Raw genomic sequence first — 21,274 nt, 5'->3', positions numbered from 1 at the left:
AAGCTTCATGGTTGACCAGGATGGTCTGCCCTACTTGGCCATAGCCAGTTTCAACAGAGTTTTGGCAAGAAGCCCAGCCCTTTTCTGAGCAGACAGACTACCGGGGCTCAGTCTTGGACAAATTAATCTCACTCCTCCAGCATATAATAAAGTCATATGAGACTATCCAACAAACTTCAAATAAAAGTTCTCTATAAGAAGAGAACAGAGAGAACTAGGAGAGGCAGAGAAAATGGTCAAGAATTTTCCAAAAGTGATGACTTGAGTCTTCAAATTGAAGACATACATTGCATCCCAAGCCAGATTAATAAAAATAAGACTATAACTAGAGATTTCATAGTGAAACTATAGAAGAGCAAAGACAAAAATAAATCTTAAGAGCAACCAGAGAAGAAAGACAGATAACCAAGAAAGGAATCAGATCACGCCAACAGTGAACTTCTGAGGTGAGTAGTCTCCATAGACTCACCTCAACAATTCTCCCAATCCCTGTGAGAAAATGCTATTTCTCAAGTCAAGAGTGCAGCTTCCCCTGACTCTAGGCTGACCCTGTGAATGCTCCGATCAATAGAAGGCCACAGAAGTGGCATCTGAGATGTCTGCATCTAGGCCTTCAGAGGACTGACAAATTATACTTCTTTCATTGTGCAAGTCTTAAGATGCTACCCCTCAAAACTCAGCCACCAGGATAGATGCCCAAGCCACACAGAACAGGCACGTGGATGAGAAATGAAGGACAACAATTAATAGATCCAGCAGAGATTCCAACCAAAGCCAGCATCAACTGCCACTGAGTATGCCATCTTTCATGTTCCACCTAAGTAGAACTGCAGCCCCAACCAACGTCAAAAGGAAAAATTACTCAATTGATGCTAGGCAACCTACAGAATCGAGAGATTATAAAATGGTTGGTGTTTCAAGCCACTAAGTTTTAAGGTGGATTTTAAGCACCTCAGTAGTAATAAAAGAGGCCAGCAGACAATTAAAACGTATCTTTAAAGTGTTGTTGGAAAATAATGCTCAATCTAGAATTCTAAAACAAACTAAATATCTTTCTACGGTAAGACCAAAATATATTTTTAGACACACAAATAGTGAAAGTCATCACTTCTATGCTTTCACAGAAAGAAATACTAAAGAACATATATGGATACAAGAAACAACTGAAAGCAATGAAATTTATAAATATGTTAGTAAATCTAAATAAGCACTGACTTGGTTAAAAAAAAGACAGCTATAATATTAAATAGTATCTAATCTGGCCAACTAGCTATTGTAATTTATATTTTGATGTTTTGAACTTGCACTTACGGTAACACTAGCATACAGAAAATGCCCTAAAGAAACACCAACATATATGAAAGCATCTCCAAGATCTTGCACTCACCATCAGTTCTCTTCTCCCCTCCCACTATCCCTCACACAGGAGCCTCCCATGTATCCACACCTGAGAAGGTCTCAACCCCAGCCATCAAGGAACAAAGAAGGGACATTTATAAGAGGAAAATGAAACAGGGCAACCAGGCAAGAGAACTCTCCTGGCATTCACTCAGGTAGAGAATTTGCTGATTACTTTTTTTGCTTCAACCTTTTATCTGCTTTGACATAATGAGAAATCATGCCATGGACCTGGAATACGAATGATAATTTTTAACAGTAAAGACCAAGGGATGAACAAAAAGCATCTTTAAAAGACGAAGCAAGGAATGCCTCATAACCATATGAACATTTTCTCCCCCATCTCATTCTCAAAATATAAATTTTCAATATGCCTACTTAAAATTGTCAGAGTTCCCCAAACACCAAAAGCAACTGCAACAAAAGCAAAAATTGACAAATGGGATCAAATTAAACTAAAGAGCTTCTGCACAGCGAAAGAAACTATCATCAGAGTGAAAAGACAACCTACAAGAATGGGAGAAAATATTTGCAAGCTATCTATTTGACAAAGGTCTAATATCCAGAGTCTACAAGGAACTTAAACTTACAAGAAAAAAAAGACCCCATTAAAAAGTGGGCAAAGGACATAAACAGACTCTTCTGAAAAAAGGACATTCATGTAGCCAGCAAATATATGAAAAAAAGCTCAACAACACTGATCATTAAAGAAATGCAAATCAAAAACAACACAATACCATCTCATGCCAGTCAAAATGGTGATTATTAAAAATTCAGGAAACAACAGATGCTGGGCTGGTGAGGTTGCAGAGAAAAAGGATTTTTACACCGTTGGTGGGAGTGTAAATTAGTTCAGCTATTATGGAAGGCAGTGTGGCAATTTCCCAAAGATCTAGAGGCAGAAATGCCATTTGACCCAGCAATCCCATTACCAGGTATATACCCCCCAAGATAAAAATCATTCTATTATAAAGAAACATGCATGCGTGTGTTCATTGCAACACTATTCACAATAGCAAAGAAATGGAATCAACCTAAATGCCCATCAGTGAAAAAACAGATAAAGAAAATGTGGTACATATACACCATGGAATACTATGCAGACATAAAAAGGAACAAAATCATGTCCTTTGCAGGGACGTGGATGGAGTTGGAAGGCATTATCCTCAACAAACTAATGCAAGAACAGAAAACCAAATACCACACAGTCTCACTTATAAGTGGGAGCTGAATTGGTACACATAGACACATGGGGGGAAATAGCACACACTGGGACCTGTTGGAGGGGCAGGGGGAGGGAGAACATCAGGAAGAATAGCTAATGGACACTGGGCTTAATACTTAAGTCATGGGATGATCTGTGCAACAAACCACTGTGGCATATGTTTACCTATGTAACAAACCTGCACATCCTGCACATGTGCCCCAGAACTTAAAAGTTGAAGAAAAAACAATTTTTGCAGAGTCCCAAGTTTAAAAAGTAGAAAGTTAGGAACTTCAATTTTCAATTAACACAGAACTCGGTAATATCAGAAAGTGATTAGCCACTTTTAAAAAAGCTATTAAACATTACTTACTTTAACAGCAAATTTCTTAGATGCCATGGCTTACTGATTCCACAGTAACTACTGACCTTTAAGAAAAAAAAAAGTTATAATTAGGTATATTAAAATTTCTTTTTATTTGGAAATTATACAGGAAAAAGATTGGCTGAATAGCAAAATATCAATGGGTATTTACAAGATGAATGTTCACTTATAATTGCCCTTAACCAAAATACTATATTAAATTAGTAATTTAAGCACTGCTTGCAAAGAAAAGGACAGGCCTTGGCCAGGAATGGTGGCTCACACCTATAATCCCAGCACTTTGGGAGGCCAAAGTGGGAGGATCACTTGAGCTCAGGAGTTCGAGACCAAACTAGGCAACACAGCAAGACCTCATCTCTACAAAAAGAAAAAAAAAAAAAAGAGAGAGAAAAGCATAGGCTCAGAGAGCTTCTCTGCTATATTCTACCAAATGTGTAAAGAATAATTTAAACCAATCCCTCATAAACTCTTTAAAAAGACAGAAGCATAAGAAAAATTTCTCAAATAATTCTGAAGCTAGTATCATCCTGATACCAATACCAGAGAGAGATATCACAAGAAAACCACACATCAATGTCCCTTATGAAGAGACACAAAAATTCTCAATAAAATATTAGAAAATCAAACATAGCAACATGTAAAAAAGATTATACACCATGATCAAGTTGGATGTATCCCAAGAATGCAAGGATAGTTTAAGATCTGAAAATTAATCAATATAATACACTCTATTAATAGAATAACAGAAGAAATGCACATAATCACCCCAAATTAAAAAAAAAACCCAAAATGTTTTTTTAAATTAAAAAAAAAAAGCCAACACAATAGGAACAGAAAGGACTATCTCAACCTGATAAAAGACATTTAGGAAAAACCAAGTGCTAAAATCATACTTAATGATGAAGACTAAATGTTTTCTCCCTTAAGATGAGAGACATGTCTTTACAAGAAACATCTGCTCTTGCCACTTCCTTTCATCATTGTACTAAAGGTTCTAACTAAGGCAATTAGGCAAGAAAAAGAAATAAAAATCATCCAGATTAGGAAGAAAGAGATAAACTGTCTATTCATAAACAACATGTTCTCATATATAGAAAACCCTAACAAATCATCAAAAAACTACTAGAATTAATAAGTTCAGCAAGGTTGTAGGATATATGATAAATATTTTTAAATCTACTGTATTTCTACATACCAACAATGAATAGTCCTAAAATAAAATTTAAAGAAAAATTCCATTCATAATAACATGAAAAAGAATACTTAGGAATAAGTATAACAAAAGTACAAGATTTGTACACGAAAAGTCATAAAATATAATTGAAAGAAATTAAAGACTTAAGTGGAAAGATAACCCATGTTCACGGATTGTAAGACTTCATGCTGTTAATATAGCAATAGTCCCAAATTGTTCTCAGATTCATCGCAAGCCCTGTCAAAATCCCAGCTGACTTCTTTATAGAAATTACCAAGTTTATCCTAAAATGTATGTGAAAATGCAAGAGATCTGGAGTAACAAAAACAATACTGAAAAAGAAGAATGAAATCGGAGAACTCAGGCTTCTAAATTTAAAAGCTTACTACAGCTGGACGCAGTGGCTCATGCCTGTTGATCCCAACACTATGGGAGGCCACGGCAGGCAGATCACGAGGTCAGGAGTTCGAGACCAGCCTAGCCAACATGGTGAAACCCCGTCTCTACTAAAAATACAAAAATGAGCTGGGCATGGTGGCATGTGCCTGTAATCCCAGCTGCTCAGGAGGCTGAGGCAGGAGAATCGCTTGAACCTGAGAGGCAGAGGTTGCAGTGAGCCAAAATCATGCTACTGCACTCCAGCCTGGGTGACAGAGCAAGACTCCATCTGAAAAAATAAATAAGTAAATAAATAAATAAATAAATAAATAAAAGCTTACTACATCACAACAATCAAAACAGTATGGTACAGGCTGAGTATCCCTTATCAGAAATGCTTAAGACCAGAAGTGTTTCAGATGTAGGATTTTTGCAGATTTTGGAATATTTACATATACATGATGAGATATCCTGGGGATGAGATCCAAATCTAAACACAAAATTCACTTATGTTTCATATATACCTTATACAGATAGCCTGAATTTTATATATTTTTATGATTTTGTGCATGAAACAAAGTTTTGACTGCATTTTGACTACAGACTGTCATGTGAAGTCAGGTGTGGAATTTTGTACTTGTGGCATCATGTTGGCATTCAGAAAGTTTCAGACTTTGGAGGATTTCATATTTTGGATTTTCATATGAGGGATGTTCAACCTACACTAGCATAAGAACAGACATATAGGCCAGCTGCAGTGGCTCACACCTGTAATCCTAGCACTTTGGGAGGCCAAGGCTAGCAAATCACTTGAGGCCAGGAGTTCGAGACAACCTGGTCAACATGGTGAAACCCTGTCTCTACTAAAAATACAAAAAATTAGCCAGGCGTGGTGGTGCACACCTGTAATCCCAACTACTGGGAAGGCTGAAGCACGAGAATCATTTGAAACCAGGAGGCAGAGGCTGCAGTGTGGCAAGATTGCGCCACTGCACTCTAGCCTGGGGGAGAGTGAGACTCTGTCTCAAAAAAATAAATAAATAAAGACATATAGGTCAATTGGAATAAAATTGATAGAAATAGATCCTTAAATTTATGTTCAATTGATTTTCAACAAAGGTACTAAGATAACTTGATGGGAAAACAGCTTTTTCAACAAATGGTTCTAGGACAACTGGGTATCCATACGCCGAATAATAAAGTTGGACTGCTACATCACACCATGTACAAAAAGTTAAATCAGAATGGATCAAAGACCTAAATATAAGAGCTAAAACTATAAAAAACCTTAGGAAAAAACATAGGCATAAATTTTTGTGACCTTTCATTAGGCAACAGTTTCTTAGATATGATACCAAAACAGAAGTGACAAAAGCAATTAGTAAATTAGATTTTATCAAAATTAAAAACTTTTATACTTCAAACCAAGAAAGTAAAAAGATAATACACAGAATAGAAAAAAAATCTGCAAATCATACATCTGATGAAGGACTCATGTCCAGAATATATAAAGAACTCAACTCAATAAGAGGACAAATAACTCAATTTAAAAATAAGCAAAGAATTTGAATAGACATTCCTTCAAAGAAGATATACAAATGACCAATAAGCACATGAAAAGATGCTTAACATCATTAGCCATCAAATAAATGCAAATCAAAACCACAGTGAGATATTACTTTATACCCATTAAGATAAATAGCTAAAATCAAAATGACAAATAATAACAGATGTTGGCAAGGATGTGAATAAACTGGAACTCTCATACATTGATGGTAGGAATGTAAAATGTAGCCACTTTGCACAATAGTTTGATAGCGTTTCAAAATTTAAAGAGTTGCCACATGACCCAGCATTTCCATTACTAAGGATATATCCAAGAAAAAAAAAATAACTCCATACAAAAAAATTATACAGGAATGCTCACAGAAGCACTACTAATAATAGTCAAAAAATGGAAACAACCCAAATGTTCATCAACTAATGAACAGATAAATAAAATGTGATATATCATACAATAGAATATTATTTGGCAATAAAAAGGTAAATATTCCCCTTTACTGTGCTCAGCCAGGCAACTGCTTTTTCTCACCCTGGCAGAAACCTGGAGTATTTTCTGAAGAGGGTGAGATAGAGGATCTCTAGTCTGGAAAACACCAGGCACAGTAGAAGGTGAAATCTTCTGAACAAAGAGAAATTAGGGAATACAAACAGAGACCTTCCTCTGCCTGCATGCCTCTCTACCCTGCCCACACTCTCCAGACTGCAGACTGAAATCTCCCTATTCAGAGAATTGGACTAATCTAAAAGACAGTGTCTAAAAATACTGACATAGGGGTTCCCCAAGGAAACAGCCTAAACAGATGGCTCTTAAGTGAAGTCCACATCCATAAGCCCCACACCCATATGCAGAAATTCTAGTCATCTTTTAATGTCCCACTCTCAAATACAAGTAAACAAGCAGGAATCACCTACCACCTAAGGCAAGATTAAATTACGAAAGAAAACCAAACAGAGAAAAAAACCTACTTGGCTGAAACAAAGTATGGAGGCAGAAGAAAACATTTTTTAAAAATTATCATTAGGGAGACTGCAGATACTGCAGCCATAAAGCAAAAAATGACGGCAACAAAAAAAGAGAACTATCAGAAGACAACAAACTAAAACAACGATAGTTGAATTTTACAAACTTAATAGAATGGTTGAAAGATAAAGCTGATGAAATCTCTCAGAAACTTCAGCAAAAATTTAAAAAATGAAGAGAGACAATAAATTAAAATTAAAAGACCAATATAGGAGGTCAAACACATGAAAATTAGTATGGAGACTGACCCACATTAGAGCATCTATCCCAGTGAAATTTTAGGCATTGGGGATAAAAAAAAAATTTTTTTAAGTGTGTGGGGGGTAGTAGGAGGTGGAGAACACAAAGGATCAGGAGTCAGAATTGGTTCCAAACTGCCCAAAGAAATGGAGAAATATCTTCAAAATTCTGAAGAAAATTGTTTCCAACCTCAAATTGGATTTAAACTTCAGGGGAGAAAAAAAATTCTTAGACATGCAAGTTCTTATAAAACTGTTTCATGTATTTTTTCTCAGGAAGCTACTAAAGATGTGCTTCACCAAAATGAGGAAATTAAGCAAGAAAGAGGAAACAGGAAGGGTGAGACAGGAGAAAGGCAGAGGAAAGCTGAGGATCTGGTGAAAGGAGGCCTCCATGAGAGCTGTGGGTAGACCACAGGGGAAGCGCAGGTGCAGAGTAGGGCAGGCCGCAGGGGGGAGGCACATCTAGGAAGATCTACACACACACACACACACACACACACACACACGGATGAGTTTTAGACAACTCGTGGAGAATATGAGATTGAATTAGGACAGGTACATGGAAAGCTAAACAGCAGAAGAATAACAAGGCAATGACTGATTCCATGATAAACAAAAACTGCAGTAAATAAAAAGAGTGCTTAATACATAGCTCAGTTATGACTAGCATTTGTAGTTATAATAGCAAACATTGAATCCTGACCTAAGCAATATTATGCTTATGATGATATTAGAAAAATAGTGAATGTGTGTGTATAAATATGGTGAGGGCACAGAGGTTAAACAGAGCAAAAGATCTCTAATGGTGATGGAATGTTTCAGAAACAAAGCAGACCAGTAAAAATAATAACAACCACAACAGCTATAATAAAGCAAAAATACAGACAGCAATTTAGTGATCTGGAGCCAATTCTTTTTTTTAATAAAATTTTTTTACGTTATTTATTTATTTATTTATTTATTTATTTATTTTCTGAGATAGAGTCTCACTTTGTCAACCAGACTGAAGTGCAGTGGCTCAATCTAGGCTCACAGCAACCTCCACTTCCTGGACTCAAGCGATCCTCCTGCCTCAGCCTCCTGAGTAGCTGGGATTACAGACAGGTTCATGCCACCAAGCCCAGCTAATTTACATATATATATATATATACATATTTTTTTTTTTGAGACAGTTTCGCTCTTGTTGCCCAGGCTGGAGTACAATAGCGTGATCTCAGCTCACTGCAACCTCTGTCTCCTGGGTTCAAGCGATTCTCCTGTCTCAGCTTCCCGAGTAGCTGGGATTACAGGTGCATGCCACCACACCCAGCTAATTTATGTATGAGACAGAGTTTCATCATATCGGTCAGGCTGGTCTTGAATTCCTGACCTCAGGTGATCCACCCACCTCGGCCTCCCAAAGTGCTGGGATTACAGGCATGAGCTACTGTGCCCAGCCTATTTTTATATTTTTTATAGAGATGGGGCTTCACCATCTTGCCCACGCTGGTCTTCATCTCCTGAGCTCAAGTAATCCACCAGCCTCAGCCTCCCAAAGTGCTGGGATTATACATGGGAGCCACCATGCCCTACCTGGATCCAATTCTTAAGTACTAAACTCTGCCCCAAACTGAAGAACAAGGTGAAGAGAGCTCACAAGGATGGAGGAAAGGGGTTGAAGAGGACACCATCATTCACAAGCCTTGAGCATGGAACTATTTGCCCGTTGAAACTGTTAGAGCAGCTCTTCCAATAGAAATATAATGCAAGCCACAAATGTAATTTTAAGTTTTCTAGTAGTTGCATTTTTAAAAAAGTAAACAGAAACAGATAAAGTTAATTTGAATAACCGATTTTATTTTATTTTATGTTTTTGAGACGGAGTCTCACTCTGTCACCAAGGCTGGAGTGTAGTGGCACGATGTTGGCTCACTGCAACTTCCACCTCCTGGATTCAAGCGATTCCCCTAACTCAGCCTCCCGAGTGGCTGGGATTACAGGCGCCCATCACTATGCCCAACTAATTTTTTGTATTTTTAGTAGAGACGGGGTTTCACCATATTGGCCAGGCTGGTCTCGAACTCCTGACCTCATGATTCACCCGCCTCGGCCTCCCAAAGTGCTGGGATTACAGTTGTGAGTCACAGCGCCTGGCCAATCTATTTTATTTAACCTGATATAGCCAACATGTTAGCATTTCAACATGTGAGCTATATAAAAATGTTTACATGCTTGTTGTTTTAACCAAGACTTTGAAATTGGTTATATTTCTAGGACATCTCAATTTGGACTGGTGATGTGTCAGGTGCTCAATAGACACTTGTAGGTAGCCACCATTATGGACAGCGCAGTTTGAGAGCCTTTTTTTAAACAAGAAAAACACGGCCAGGCACGGTCATTCACACCTGTAATCCCAACACTTTGGGAGGCCAACGCAGGTGGATCACTTGGGGTCAAAGTTTGAGACCAGCCTGGCCAACATGGTGAAACCCCGTCTCTACTAAAAGTACAAAAGTTAGGCAGGCACGGTGGTGGGCGCCTGTAATCCCTGCTACTCGCAAGGCTGAGGCAGGAGAATCGCTTGAACCCGGGAGGCAGAAGTTGCAGTGAGCCGAGATTATGCCACTGCACTCCAGCCTGGGTGACAGAGTGATACTCTGTCTCAAAAAAATAAATAAATAAGAAGGGCACTTATTTCTGTATCCTGAATATTTTATTTCCAAAATAAGAATAATAATACCTAACTCAAAATTATTGAAAGGACTAAATAAAATGACATATAAAAACACTAGGCCGGCCGGGCGCGGTGGCTCACGCCTGTAATCCCAGCACTTTGGGAGGCCGAGGCGGGCGGATCAAGAGGTCAGGAGATCGAGACCATCCTGGCTAACACGGTGAAACCCCGTCTCTACTAAAAATCCCAAAAAATTAGCCAGGCGTAGTGGCGGGCGCCTGCAGTCCCAGCTACTCGGGAGGCTGAGGCAGGAGAATGGCGTGAACCCGGGAGGTGGAGCTTGCAGTGAGCCGAGATCACGCCATTGCCCTCCAGCCTGGGCGACAGAGCGAGACTCTGTCTCAAAACAAAACAAAACAAAAAACCACTAGGCCTTCGATGGGTATTGATAATTATTATTACTTAGTCAATGGTGATTTTTTTAGAAATTTGGTACCCTTTGATTTTAATTTTTAATTTTTTAATTTTTGCCTATGTGATGAGATCCTAATTTTTTAAATGGACAAAAATATCTTTATCCAAACCCTAAGTCATGTTAAGTATTCATTTCCATTCTCTAAATAACATAATGCACATGACTTAGAAAAATATTTAATGATGTTTATCTTAGGAAGCCCATTTAGACAGAAATGTAAGTGGAAAAAAAGTAAGTTCCTGGGAAATCAGGCACATGTTTAAAAACAATGTATATAAAGGTTGTCCTGAAAACTTTATATGGATTTTTAAAAATTACATTATTTTTGCCTAATAAACATAAAATCAGTCACCTTAAATACCTTAAATCAGGCTTGAATAATCTTGCTAAGAATTAAGGAAGTCCCTAGATGAGGGTACTTAAAAAGAATACTCAAGTGGATCAGCTAGACATGGAACCAGGAAAAAGGGGACAGTTTTGTCAATAAGTAACCACCACAAGTAAAAAAATGTGTGATCCAATTATTTTTTAATTACACACGGGTTTTCCCATATGTACTTCTTTTCCTGAAGGACAGATAGATCACGTGGAAGGCCAAGGCAAGCCTTTCACATCATATCTGCCTTGGATAGATCATGAATGAGTCATATTACAGTGAGGTTACTGTGATGGCTAATATTACTAATACAGTTACATTTTCACATTTTCAACTCACAATAAGGTTTTATTTTTGTGGGTTTTTTTTTTACTTTTATCAATAAAACAAGAACAGCTACATATACGATGTAGATTCTGAATTTTTCACAGAATATCCTCAAAGTCCAATAGCAAAAAAATGATCTCTAGGGATCTGGAACTGAAAAGCACGTATTTTTTTATATAAAATAATATGGTCTGACAATGTAAAATAGGCTACCTGGGAAGTATGAAATCTATATTCTGAATATTTTAGTGTGTTTTTAATATCATAACACACTCTGCCTCAAGTTATGTAACTTTTTCACTTGTTTCCACAATGTTTGGAAATTCAAAAAGTCAGAATTTTAGGGCTAAAATAGATCTTACAGACCCTCTACTCCCAGCCTTGCCATCTATTCCCCTAATGAGAACTTATGGGACCAGACCAGGATCTCACAGCTGATGGCCTAACCAAGCGCTAGATAGAGTCCCCTCAGGTCCACTGAGGGCAAACTAGCAACATCTGTCACCTGTAGAATTAATTGCCAAGGTCAGTGACTAATTGGGCTGTCAGGGTAGGTGTGACCTTCCTCCCTCTGCCTCACACCAAGGTCCAAGTTCCCAACACAGTATGACCTCAAATAAAGCTACATGTGTAGTGGCCCTCTCCTGTTAATCAAAGAAAGAAAGAAACTCTATAGTTAATGAAAATGTAGTTTGAATTAATTTATCACTATGCTACATAATATGGCATCCTTCATAGACAAAATATAAACAAATGAATTCTACCAAGATAAAGCCCATAACACATCTGGGTGGGTAGTCAGTTGCATAGACCTTGAGCTTGCATATTTGCTAAAGTCATTTCAGATAAAGAAACCATCTTTTCTTTGGTTTATGACAGCACTAGGCATGTGCTGGGGATGAATTAAATGGTGAATTGAAATCTGAAATGAACTGAGCCAATCTGCTAAGTTCCAAATATGGTAAAATCATACTTATCCATGGTGGAAGAAGTACACACTCATATGTGAGCAGCCCTCAGAGCAATGCCTAACACTAGAGGGTACTCAAGAAAAGCCTGCTGGGTGAAAAAAATGTTCCAGATAATTGGAGCTGAGTCACTTATGCATATAACCTTTTTATTTTTTTTCTGTTTTTAGGGAAATTTTCCAAAAATATACTGAATCTTTATTAATGTTCATAGAAATACCATATATTGAATATTTATTTGATATTCCCAATTAAAATTATCATCACACTGGGCAATAAACATATCACTGCCCCTGTGAGCTGCTAGCTCCTACACAAAGCTGCTCAACAGTAGGCCAGCGGAGTCGTCGGCCTGCTCTCGCAGGTGATCCCAGAGCTGTCAGAGTGCCTGGGTCCCTTTCTTAACTCCATTCTTAATCTTAATCAGATGGGCCTAGAAAACTAACAGACTAAGGCTAATGTGATGTTTTCCAAGCCACTCTTACATGGATCTGCATGGACTGCGGGTGCGAAGGCTTTGAGCCATCTGTTTTACATAATAAAATGACTATTACCTCTACTTCAGGATTAGGGTTTCTATAATGATGAAATCACTGGGTCATGGTACAGTGCAAAGTGTCCCTTGGATTTAAGCCTCAGCATTTAATTCTTCCCACCTCAAAAAAACAGTGGAGTTGGAAAGGTTGACCTCTATAGTCTATTCCATTTTTAAACCTCTAGAATCCAGAAATCAACAAGTAGTTCAGGGTTCAAATAATGCCAGTGTACAAATTCTTCCAGAGAAAAGAGTAAGAAGGAAATCATCCCACCACTCATTTTATGGAGCACTGATAGCAAAACCAAAGGCAATAAAAGAATGAAAAATCAGTCAATTCTGTGAGTGAACACAGAAGCAATAATCTAGAAGCAATTTTAATCTAGCAAACCTACTTAAAAACAAACAAACATCAGAACCAAGTGAGGTATCTGAGGAGTGCAAGGTTGGCTAAACACTAGAGAAATCATCACATTAAAAAACTGAAGTAGAGGCCGGGTTCAGTGGCTCACACCTGTAATCCCAGGACTTTGGGAGGCTGAGGCAGGAGGACTGCTTGAGCCCAGGAGTTCAAGACCAGCCTAGGCAACAAAGTGAGACCCTGTCTCTAAAAAAAAAAATTCAGCCAGGTGTGGAGCCCCGCACCTTTGGTCCCAGCTACATGGGAAACTGAGGCAGGAGGATCAGTTGAGCCCAGGAGTTCAAGGCTGCAGTGAGCCATGTTTATGCCACTGCACTCCAGCCTGGGTGACAGAGAGAGACCCTGTCTCAAAAAACAAAAACAAAAACTGAAGAAGAAAAAAGGCACATAATCATTTCAGTAGAAGCAGAAAAAAAATAAAAATATAACATTAGAAATCTATGAATACAAAGGAATTTCTTAATCTAAAAAAAAGCATCTACAAAAATGTAACAAAATGCTTAATGATGAACCAGTAGAAACAACTTCTTTGCAACAAGTAGAAAATGTAGAACTTAAAATATCATTTAAACTAGCATCCCACAAATAAAAAGTACCTAGGAATAAAATGAAAAAAATATATACAAGATATCCTCTGACTGACCTACTAATTTAATGCAACACCAACCACAAACTTGAGCAGGGAAACTGAGAAAGACTAAAAAAAGATCAAGACACTTCCAGAAAAGGAATAAAAACAAAAAAAAAAGAGGGGGTTTGTCTTAGCAAAACTACTACAATGGAAGGTAAAAAAACTAATGTACTGGCAAACGGGCAGACAAACAGGCAGAAGGGGCAGACTCCACACACCAGAAACCAATGCATGCATTTATGAAACTGAAGCATGCTGGGAGCAGCACTGTGAAATTAGTGGGAAATGAAGAGATGACTCATTCAATAAACTGTGGTCAAACAACTGCTCATATCTATTTGAGAAAAAATTAAATTGGACTCTATCTCATACAGGACTCAAAAATCAATTACAGATGGGTTAAAAACTCAAATGTGCGAAACTAAAACCTCTCAGAAGATATTTTTATGAACTCAAAATCATAAAGGAGTTTTTTAACTAGACAGAGAAAATGTAAACCATAAAGAAAAAGAATGACAGCTTTGACCATATTGAAATTAAAACTTTTCTAAAACTGGGAGAAAATATTTGCAATCTATATCCAACAAAGGATTTCTATCTAGAATATGTAAAGAAGTCTCAAAATTCAATAGTAAAAAGCAACAGTCCAATCAGAAAATGGGCAAATGAAAAACAGATATCTCACCAAGAAGGATATACAGATGGTAAAAAAGCATATGAAAAGATATTCGACATCATTAGCCAGGGGAAAATGCAAAATAAAACCACAACGAGATATCACTACATATCTACCAGAAAGACAAATAAAAAATAATAACACCAAATGATGGTGAGCGTGCAGAGAAAATAGATCTCTCATATACCACTGGTGGGACTGTAAAAGTGGTACAGCCACTCAGGAAAAGTGACTGCAAGTTTCTATCCATCTAAACATGAACTTACCTACAATCCAAAAATTGAACTCCTCAGAATTTATCCCAGAGAAATGAGAACTTAGGCTCACTTAAAAACTTGTTCAAAAATGTTCATAGTAACTTTATTCTTTTTTTTTTTTTTTTTTTTTTGAGACAGAGTCGCACTCTGTTGCCCAGGCTGGAGTGCAGTGGCCCGATCTCGGCTCACTGCAACCTTTGCCCTCCGAGTTCAAGCGATTCTCTTGCCTCAGCCTCCCGAGTAGCTGGGATTACAGGTGCCTGCCACCACGCCTGGCTAATTTTTGTGTTTTTAATAGAAATGGGGTTTCACCATCATGGCCAGGCTGGGCTTGAACTCCTGACCTTGTGATCCACCCACCTCAGCCTCCCAAAGTGCTGGGATTACAGGCATGAGCCACCGCGTCTCGCCATCATAGTAACTTTATTCTTAACAGCCACAAACTGGAAACAACCCTGACATCCTTCAATGTGTGAATGGTTCAACAAACTGCAGTACATTTATGCCCTGGCATATTACTCAGGCAGAGGGAATAAACTATTGATACATGCAACTTGGATGGATTTTAAGGAAATAGGCTGAGTTTAAAAAAAAAAAAAAGCAATCTCAACCAGGCACAGTGGCTCACGCCTATAATCCCAGCACTTTCAGAGGCCGAGGCGGGCAGATCATTTGAGGTCTGGAGTTCAAGACCAGCCTGGCTAACATGGTGAAACCCTGTTTCTACTAAAAATTCAAAAAATTAGCCAGGCTTAGTGGCATGTGCCTGTAGTCCCAGCTACTCAGGAGGCTGAGGCGGGAGAATCGCTTGAACTCGGGAGGCAGAGGTTGCAGTGAGCCAAGATCATGCCACTGCACTCCAGCCTGAGTGACAGAGTGAGACTCAGTCTTAAAAAAAAAAAAAAAAGAAAAAAAAAGGGCAATCTCATCGGCTGGGCATGGTGGCTCACACCTGTAATCCCAGCACTTTGGGAGGCCTGAGGAGGGTGGATCACAAGGTCAGGAGTTCAAGACCAGCATGGCCAACATGGTGAAACCCCATCTCTACTAAAAATAAAAAAAATTAGCCAGGCATCTTGGTGCACACCTGTAATCCCAGCTACTGGGGAGGCTGAGGCAGGAGAACTGCTTGAACCCAGGAGGCGGAGTTTGCAGTGAGCCAAGATCGTGCCATTGCACTCTAGCCTGGGCAACAGAGCAAGACTCTGTCTTGAAAAAAAAAAAAAAAGCAATCTCAAAAGGTTGTATATTGTATGATTCCATTTATACAATACTTTTGAAATAAAATCGTAGAAGTGAGGAAGAGATGAGTGGTTGCCAGAGGATTATGGATGGGAGAGGAGTGTGTAGCTACAAAGAGGTAGCAGAAGGGAAACTGTGGCAATGGAACCATGGAACATTTCTCTATCTTGATCGTGAAGTTGGTTACATGAACATACACATGTAATAAAATTGTACAAAACCAAAGAAATGCATGTATAACTGCTTAACTCTAATAAATTCTAGGGATTAAACCAGTGTCAATTTTCTAGTTTTCATATTTGTACTACAGTTACCCAATATGTTCCCACTGGGGGAAACTGAATGAAGCGTTTACAGGACCTCCCTGTACATTTTTTTATAACTGCCTGTGAATCTATAATTATTTCAAAATAAAAGCTTAAAAAAAAACTAAAACTTCTCTTCATTAAAACACACCATAAAGAAATGGGGGGAGAGGCATCATAAACTGGGAGAAAACATTTGTAAGACATATAACCAGCAAAACGTAAGTATCCAAGAAAAAGCAATCCAGGCCAGGCACAGTGGCTCATGCCTGTAATTCCAACACTTTGGGAGGCCGAGGCAGGCGGATCACCTGAGGTCAGGAATTCGAGACCAGCTGGACCAACATGGAGAAACCCCGTCTCTACTAAAAATACAAAAAAGTTAGCCGGGCGTGGTGGCACATGCCTGTAATCCCAGCTACTTGGGAGGCTGAGACAGGAGAATTGCTTGAACCCAGAAGGCGGAGGTTGAGGTGAGCGGAGATCGCACCATTGCACTCCAGCCTGGGCAACAAGAGCAAAACTCCATCTCAAAAAAAAATAAATAAATAAATAAAAGAAAAAGCAATCCAACAGAAAAATGGGCAGAGGTGGTCCCCAGAGTAAGGTGCCCCTGCCTCCCAACAAAGTCTCTGCAGGTCTGGCAAGGCAGTAGGGGGTGGCAGGAGAGTCTTCTTATCCCTTCTGTTATTTAGGCCTTGCCAACCACTGTGCAACATCCAACCATGAGACTTTTATATCCTCTGGGAGCTGAGGGGCATGTCCCTCACTATTCTTTTACAAAACCCAATTAGTTGTGATATCTAAACACAGAAGAACCAACTGCCAGAGAATCTGTGGGAAACACATGTTCTCTTCCCTTACTACATGCACACAGCCTGTTATCTGGGATGGAACAGATGACAGTCATGGATGGGCCCATCCGCCTCCCATGAGAAGGAAAAATCACGACTTGGTGCTATGGTCTATATGTTAGTATCCCCCCAAATTCATACGTTGGAACCTAATGCCCAATGTAATAGTATTAACGGTGGGGACTTTGAAAAGTGATAAGTAATGAGGGCTCCATCCTCACGAATGGGACCAGTGCCCTTATTTTAAAAAAGGCTCAAACAAGCTCCCCAGCCTCCCTACCTTATGTGAGGGTACAGCAAGAAGATATCATCTTTGAAGCAGAAAGCAAGCCCAGGCTGGGCGCAGTGGCTCACGTCTGTAATCCCAGCACTTTGGGAGGCCGAGGCGGGTGGATCACGAGGTCAGGAGTTTGAGACCAGCCTGACCAACATGGTGAAACCCCATCTCTACTAAAAATACAAAAATTAGCTGGGTGTGGTGGCGTGTACCTGTAATCCCAGCTACTCAGAAGGCTGAGGTAGGAGAATTGCTTGAACCTGGGAGGCGGAGGTTGCAGTGAGCCAAGATCATGCCAGTGCAATCCAGCCTGGGTGAAAGAGCGAGACTCCATCTCAAAAAAAAAAAAAAAAAAAAGGAAAGAAAGAAGAAAGCCTTCACCAGACAGTGAATCTGCTGGTGCCTTGATCTTAAACGTCCCATTCTCCAGAACTGTGAGCAATAAATTCCTATTGTTTATAAATTACTCAGTCTAAGGTATTTTGTTATGGCAGCACAGGCAGACTAAAACACATGGTGATGCCAGGAGGTCCAGACCCCAAAGAAAGGGTTATCCTGAGGACACTCCCACAACTACAGCCTCTTAAGGTACCTCTAATCTCTATCCTTACACTTTCCCATCCCCAAACCCAACATTAGAGGTGTCTGAGCATGAGTCCCCTATTCAAAACTCTTCACTGGGATTTCCCACAGCATCACAAGCCCTTTTGTCGGTGCTTGTATTAGTCTGTTCTTGCAATGCTATAAAGAACTACCTGGGTAATTTATAAAGGAAAGAGGTTTAATTGGCTCACAGTTCTCCAGGCTCTACAGGAAGCACGGCTGGGGAGGCCTCAGGAGACTTAAATCATGGTAGAAGGCAAAAGGAGGCAGGCACGTCCTACATGACTGGAGCAGGAGGAAGAGAGCGAAGAGAAAGGTACTACACACTTTTAAACAACCAGAGCTCGAGAGAACTCACTATCGTGAGAACAGCAAGTGGGAAATCTGCCCCCATGATACAATCACCTTCAACCGGGCCCCTCCTCCAACACTGGGGGTTACAATTCAACATGAGATTTGCTCAGGAACACAAATCCAAACAATATCAGTGCCCCTGCCCAAACCTCCATCTTATGGCACAGGCAACTTCATGCCTGTGAAGTTGTGGTGGCACATCAATGCCACCACATAACCAACTCCTGGCACATGTCCTTGAACATGCAGCTCCAGCTCTCCCTGCCTTCACCCATGCATGCTGCACTGTGGAATGTCCTCTCCTAAATCGAGTTGAGTTATCCTCTGAGACCCAACTCAGATGCCACCTGTTCCTTGGAGCCTTCTATGAACCAAGTGAATTGCTCCTTCTCTGGGACACATCTGAACCACCTCTACTCTCACGCTTAGCCCACTGAATTATAACTAACTCTGGTCCTCTCCCTGACTATAAGATTCCCAGGGACAGGGTCCATTCATCTCCTCTTTAGTATTTGGGGTGTGGCACAGTTATGCATTAAAAGTTTGCTGACTTGGGTCCATTGATGTTACTAAATCAGACTGTGGTTTTTTGTTTTTGTTTTTTTTTTTTTAGATTTATACCTATTTATCCAACGTATCTTTACTGTCCCTAAATTCCAAATTCCATAGTAAGCCTTCCAAAAAAGAGGTCAAGCACTCTGGACCTATTTCACCAAATAAATAACACTTCAGTTATATATAATCATACAGCCAAAGCTGAGAGTTGTAATTCATATAAACACATACCCAGAAGATCCTAGTGTTTCATATTGAAAATAATGGGCAACAGATTAGAGGTATGGTTGAAGTTTATACCACAAAGATGATGTTTTTGGTGCATAAATTTCTTTGTCTTTAAAATACTGGCATTTTAACATTCATTTAAATGGAAAAGATATTATTAGCTTCTATCTTAATTAAGTTTTAAATCAAGGAACATCCTGAGGCTTTTCTAAATTTTTTTTACTGATCATTAAAAAGCAAATGTGCACACACACACACAAAAAGCAACAATGCATCTTAAATGATTATTTTCCTAGGCTCTCAAAGTTGCTTTCAGGAGGATGCAGCAAGCTCAGTGGCCAGGTTTACAGAATAAATGTTAAAAAGCCTTTGCTACCAGAGCCAGCAATTCAAGTCTAAATTCAGTGGAATTTTTATTTTGTTGCCTGTTTTTAAGAAGTGTAGGACAACCCAAAAAGATAAATTTTCCAAATATCTGAAAGTATATAATTTTGTAAGTATGCTGAGAAGTTAGAGTATATTATAACTTACAAATGATGCCTCATCTTCTATTGTGCATTCTTGAGTCCACCCTCTCAGGCCTGAAAACAAGCATTCTTTTACAAAGAGGGGACTTTGATAGGGTATGACCCACCAAAAATATGATTACATGTGTGTTTTTAGTGGAGTGAGAAAGATCCTAAGAGCCTTAAAAAATTAATTTGGGGAGGGAATGGAAGTAGATTAAACAATATCACATGGTTGTCCTGTCATTTAAATACAAAGCAGAGATAAACTCTAATAAAGAAAGTCAATGACCCTCTAGATTATTCTGTGGGAAAATCTAAGGCACTCTGAAATTCACATTTGTCTTCTTTCTAGTGTTGCTGGCCTGTGTCACAAGCAAATGCTCTCATTAAATAGACCAGAAATTAACTTTAGGCTTCTAATCTCCAGATTTCAAATTTTATCTAGGAAATTATTATGCTTCTATCATCTTAAAAAACTTTCATTAGTTATGGGAACAGAAACAGAAAACAGCAAAGGCAAAGCCCTAGAACTTCTGAAGTTACAGCTATAATTCAAGAATGATAAATCATTTCACCATTGTCCTCTCCCAACACATGCACCAATCTTATCACCAAAACAACCAATATCAAGGAATGAATCACAAACTTAACAAAAGACCAAGGAAAACTGACAAATGAGCGAAGGCCTCACTGGTGACCACTCAGATAAAGTCTGAAAGGCAACTTCAGTGTAAACAATTAGTTTTTGCTATTATTCAGATGGTAATTCTGAATGCCAAAGTTTACTTATAAAAAAAAAAAAACACGTCAGATTCAACAATGGAAAGAGGATAATGCAAGTAACAAAAAAATTAGAACTTTAAAAAAATCCTTTGTCACTAAATGTAAGTCAAACATTGATACTCTACCAAGAATAATTCCATGGAACAGTCCTACCTTTTAGTTACTCTATACTCTTAACCTAGTCAGTTGACCCATGATCTGAGCCTCCCATTTCTGCTGTGCCCACAGAAAATCCCCACCAGCCACTGCATGAGATGCTTTACTAACAGGCAAAATCTAGTAGGTTTTCCTTGTTGTTGGTGTTTAGAGACAGAGTCTCAGTCTGTTGCCCGGGCTGAAGTGCAGTGGCGTGATCATGGCTCACTGAAACCTCAACTCCCCCAGGTTCAAGTGATCCTCCTGCCTCAGCCTCCCGAGTAGCTGGGACTACAGGTGTAAGCCATCATGCCTAGCTAATTTTTGTATTTTTTGTAGAGATGAGGTTTCGCCGTATTGCCCAGGCTGTTTTCTAAGTCCTGAGCTCAAGCACTCCACTAGCCTCAGACTCTCAAAGTGCTGGGATTACAGGTGTGACCCCACCATGTCCGGCCTGAATCTAGTTTTTATTTAATACCTAGTCAGAAACAGACATAGGCACCCACACCTGGTGCGTGTCCTTAGGTTCTTGTAAAACACATCCCTTCAAATTCTGACTCTTCGTATGACCTGAGACAGGCTACTCAACTCCTTTAAGTCTCTGGTTTTCTTACCTCTGAAATGGGATAATAACAACAGTTTCTATTTCATGGCTCCTGTAAGGATAACGTGAGATCAGATACGTAATTATGCGGCCTAGTGCCTGATACACAGTGGGTGCTCA

The 21,274-nt window shown here is 39.1% G+C and overlaps 1 protein-coding gene across 1 annotated transcript in view; it reads right to left on the bottom strand.

Annotated features, from left to right (window-relative positions):
* SLX4IP (SLX4 interacting protein) overlaps positions 1-21,274 on the bottom strand; it is a 188,788-nt gene that overhangs the window by 164,723 nt on the left and 2,791 nt on the right. The window contains exon 2 of the mRNA XM_003252722.2: positions 2,976-3,031. Within this exon, the coding sequence (XP_003252770.2) occupies positions 2,976-3,002 (27 nt within the window). The 5' untranslated portion in view covers positions 3,003-3,031. The remainder of the gene's footprint in view (positions 1-2,975; positions 3,032-21,274) is intronic.

This window comes from Nomascus leucogenys, chromosome 11 (assembly GCF_006542625.1).
Source record: "Nomascus leucogenys isolate Asia chromosome 11, Asia_NLE_v1, whole genome shotgun sequence".
NCBI classification, from domain to species: domain Eukaryota; kingdom Metazoa; phylum Chordata; class Mammalia; order Primates; family Hylobatidae; genus Nomascus; species Nomascus leucogenys.
This window is presented reverse-complemented; position numbering and strand designations above follow the sequence as displayed.